The sequence below is a fragment of the Cebus imitator genome, unplaced genomic scaffold (genome assembly GCF_001604975.1).
Source record: "Cebus imitator isolate Cc_AM_T3 unplaced genomic scaffold, Cebus_imitator-1.0 Scaffold59, whole genome shotgun sequence".
NCBI lineage: Eukaryota > Metazoa > Chordata > Mammalia > Primates > Cebidae > Cebus > Cebus imitator.
Genome location: NW_016107374.1, coordinates 6,793,620 through 6,797,069, shown reverse-complemented (window position 1 = coordinate 6,797,069; position 3,450 = coordinate 6,793,620). Strand labels below are relative to the sequence as shown.

At 48.0% G+C, this 3,450-nt stretch overlaps 1 protein-coding gene across 3 annotated transcripts in view; it reads left to right on the top strand.

The window, feature by feature from the left end:
• Positions 1-3,450, top strand: part of KSR2 (kinase suppressor of ras 2) — a 523,481-nt gene that overhangs the window by 112,206 nt on the left and 407,825 nt on the right. For all 3 annotated transcript variants that reach the window (XM_037738919.1, XM_017529548.2, XM_017529549.2), the window contains exon 2: positions 1,350-1,490. In XM_037738919.1, coding sequence (XP_037594847.1) covers positions 1,350-1,490 — 141 coding nt within the window. The remainder of the gene's footprint in view (positions 1-1,349; positions 1,491-3,450) is intronic.

Genomic DNA, 3,450 nt, shown 5'->3' with positions numbered 1-3,450 from the left:
GCAACAGAGCGAAACTCCGTCTCAAAAAAAAAAAAAAAAGATAGATAATATATTATACCTTGGGTAACTACTGAATGCATGCAAAAAATGTGTATAAAGAAATACTTAACCCAAGTCAGAAGCCTGGAGTTTATTCTTCCAAATCGTTTTCTCTGCTCGGACACACAAGTATTGCCTTCCATTGGTTAATAATGTGAGTTTTTACAAAACCAGCAATAAAGAACTTTTTCTCATGTCTCTGGAGGCCTCCCTCCAGAAGTCTGGGTTCAGGTCTATCTCATTTTAAGAGTTAATTTTTGAATGCTCTTGTAGGACTTAAAATTCAAATAGCACAAAAGAGTTTAAATAAAAAGTTTTCCCATACCCTTTTTTCCAACCCTTCCTCTTCCCTCCCCTAAATAATTGGGAGTCCCTGTGGACAGAATTTCTACATTCACAAAGATATATACAGGGAAACGTTTTCCCTGTGAATGGGAGAGTATTTTTATTTATCAGCGTACCCTGGAGACTGTTCTGTGTCAGTACAGAGCATGCTTCGTGGTTTGATTTTAGAGCTGTGTAAGTTTCTTTGTGCGGCTGTAGTGTTGTTTATGTAATGAGTCTCCTACCGACGGGCTCTCAGAATGCTTGCAGTCCTTTGCTATTGCAAACAGAACTGTAAGGAGGTAGCCTTGAACAGTCATTCTGCGCAGGATGGGTAGGAATTCCTGCAAGTGGAATTATTGGATCAAAGGACATGTGTGGGTTGGGCGTGGTGGCTCACGCCTGTAATCCTAGCACTTTGGGAGGCTGAGGTGGGTGGATCACCTGAGGTCATGAGTTCAAGACCAGTCTGGCCAATGTGGTGAAACTCTGTTTCTACTACATATATAAAAATTAGCTGCTGGTGGTGCGTGCCTGTAATTCCAGCTACTCAGGAGGCTGAGGCGAGAGAATTGCTTGAACTAAGGAGGTGGAGTTTGCAGTGAGCCGAGATTACGCCACTGCACTCCACGCTGGGTGAAAGAGTGAAACGGCATTCAAAACAAAAGAAAACAACAACAACAAAAAAAACAAAGGGTGTATGCAATTCAGGTGTCCATGGATGCAATCAAAACGCCCTCTACTGAATAGGTGCCAAAGTGCGCCACCTCCCCAACCCCGAGCAAGATGCTAGAGCCGCCTGCTTGACCATCTTCACTGACGAGGTGGACAGATGGGTGCCAAACTGGATCTCACCGTGGCAGAACCAGTTTTTAAAATGCAGAGTCGGCTGGGCTTAGGCTGGGGGTTCGTAGGGGATTCTGCCCTCTCTTCCTTGTGTCAGCGCCTCTGAGATGTGTCCTCTGTCCCGGTCTGTGTCTCCACAGAGCAAGCTGGTGAAGTACTTCAGCCGGCAGCTGTCCTGCAAAAAGAAGGTGGCCTTGCAGGAGCGCAACGCTGAGCTGGACGGCTTCCCCCAGCTGCGGCACTGGTTCCGGATCGTCGACGTGCGCAAGGAAGTCTTGGAGGTGACCTGGGGGCCCTGTGTTCCCTTGCCCCTTACTGGCCAGCAGCTGCCCCCTGGATTGCTCTTGGGACACAGGTTTCTGGCTGTGCTCAGCACAGTCTCTAGCACAGAGCAGCCTCTCAATCAATATGTGCTGGATGAAAGCATTCAGGGTCACTGGTGCTGTCTGAATAGGGCCATCGAGAGTGTGCTTCCAGAGTCAGCCAGAACCCTTCAGCTCTGCCACATATTAACAGAGTCATCTTGGCCAAATCACTTCACCTCTTAGTCCGGTGCTGTCCAGTGGAACGTTCTGCTACTATGGAAATATTTTCTTTTTTGAAATGGAGTCTCACTCCCGTCAAGCAGGCTGGAGCGCAGTGGTGCCATCTCAGCTCACTGCAACCTCCACCTCCTGGGTTCAAGAGATTCTCCTGCCTCAGCCTCCTGAGTAGTTGGGATTACAGACATGTGCCACCACGCCCAGCTCATTTTTGTATTTTTAGTAGAGACAGGGTTTTGCCATGTTGGCCAGGCTGGTCTCGAACTCCTGACCTCAGGTGATCTGCCCAACTTGGCCTCCCAAAGTGCTGGGATTATAGGCGTGAGCCACCGCACCTGGTCAAATGATGGAAATATTTTCTATCTGTGCTGTTGGATGTGGTAGCCACTTGTGGTGAGGACATGTGAGTCAGGAACTGAATTTTGAATTGTATTTAACATTAATTAATGGGGCCCATGGCTGCCATGTTGGAAAATACTGTCTTACAGCATTAATATTCTCATCTGTGAAATGTGCATGATGATTGTCCTCTCTTCTTAAATAACCAACATTATAGAATGAGATGATTTTTATAAAATGTCAACTCAGCTGGGCGCAGTGGCTCATGCCTGTAATCCCAGCACTTTGGGAGGCCAAAGCAGCCGATCGCTAGAACACAGGGGTTCAGGACCCACCTGGGCAACGTGGTAAAACTCCATCTCTACAAAAAATACAAAAATTAACCAGATGTGGTGGTACATCCCTGTGGTCCCAGCTACTTGGGAGGCTGAGGCAGGAGGATCACCTGAGCCCAGGAGGTTGTGGCTACAGTGAGCCATGATCATGCCACTGCACTCCAGCCTGGGTGACAGAGTGAGACCCTGTCTCAAAAGAAAGAAAGAAAAAAGACTAGGCACAGTGACTAATGCCTGTAATCCTGGCACTTTGGGAGGCTGAAGTGGTTGAATCACTTGAGGGTCAGAAGCTTGAGACCAGCCCAGCCAACATGGCGAAAACCTCATCTCTACTAAAAATAAAAAAATTAGCTGGATGTGGTGGTGCACGCCTGTAGTCCCAGCTACGTGGGAGGCTGAGGCAGAAGAATTGCTTGAACCTGGGAGGAGACATTGCAGTGAGCTGGGATCACGCCATTGCACTCCAGCTTGGGTGACAGAGCAAGACTCTGTCTCAAAAAAAAAAAAAAAAAAAAAGTTCAGCTCGTAGTCGGGCACCAAGTCGCACTCGGCAGATGCTAGCCTATTTCCGTTGTGAGCATCTGACGTCTCGTGTCCACCCTCAAAGATTGGACCACGTCCTTAACATCTTAAGGATAGTGAGATTTTCTTACCCCCTGGGATCCCAGAGACCGACCCCTATGCAGTGACAGGGCCAAGCCAAACCTAATAAATAAAACCAAACCTAACATATAAAACCAGCGGACATCACTGAATCTGTCAAGCTAGGCATTGCGCTAAGGGCTTTACACTTAGGATCTCAGCTGCTGAGACTGTTCAGCCCCCTCACAGTGACCTTTTGAGTAGCTGTGACTGTTATCCCCATTGTACAGAGTGGGAAACTGAGGCTCAGAGCTAAGTGACTTGTGTAGATGGAGTGGATGAGGCCAGCAGGATGTCCAGCTCAGATGGACAGCAAAGCCTTAGGTTGGAAGCACTGTGCCTTAGCCTCAGCCTTGTTTTCCTGTTGCTTGGGCCTCCCTGAG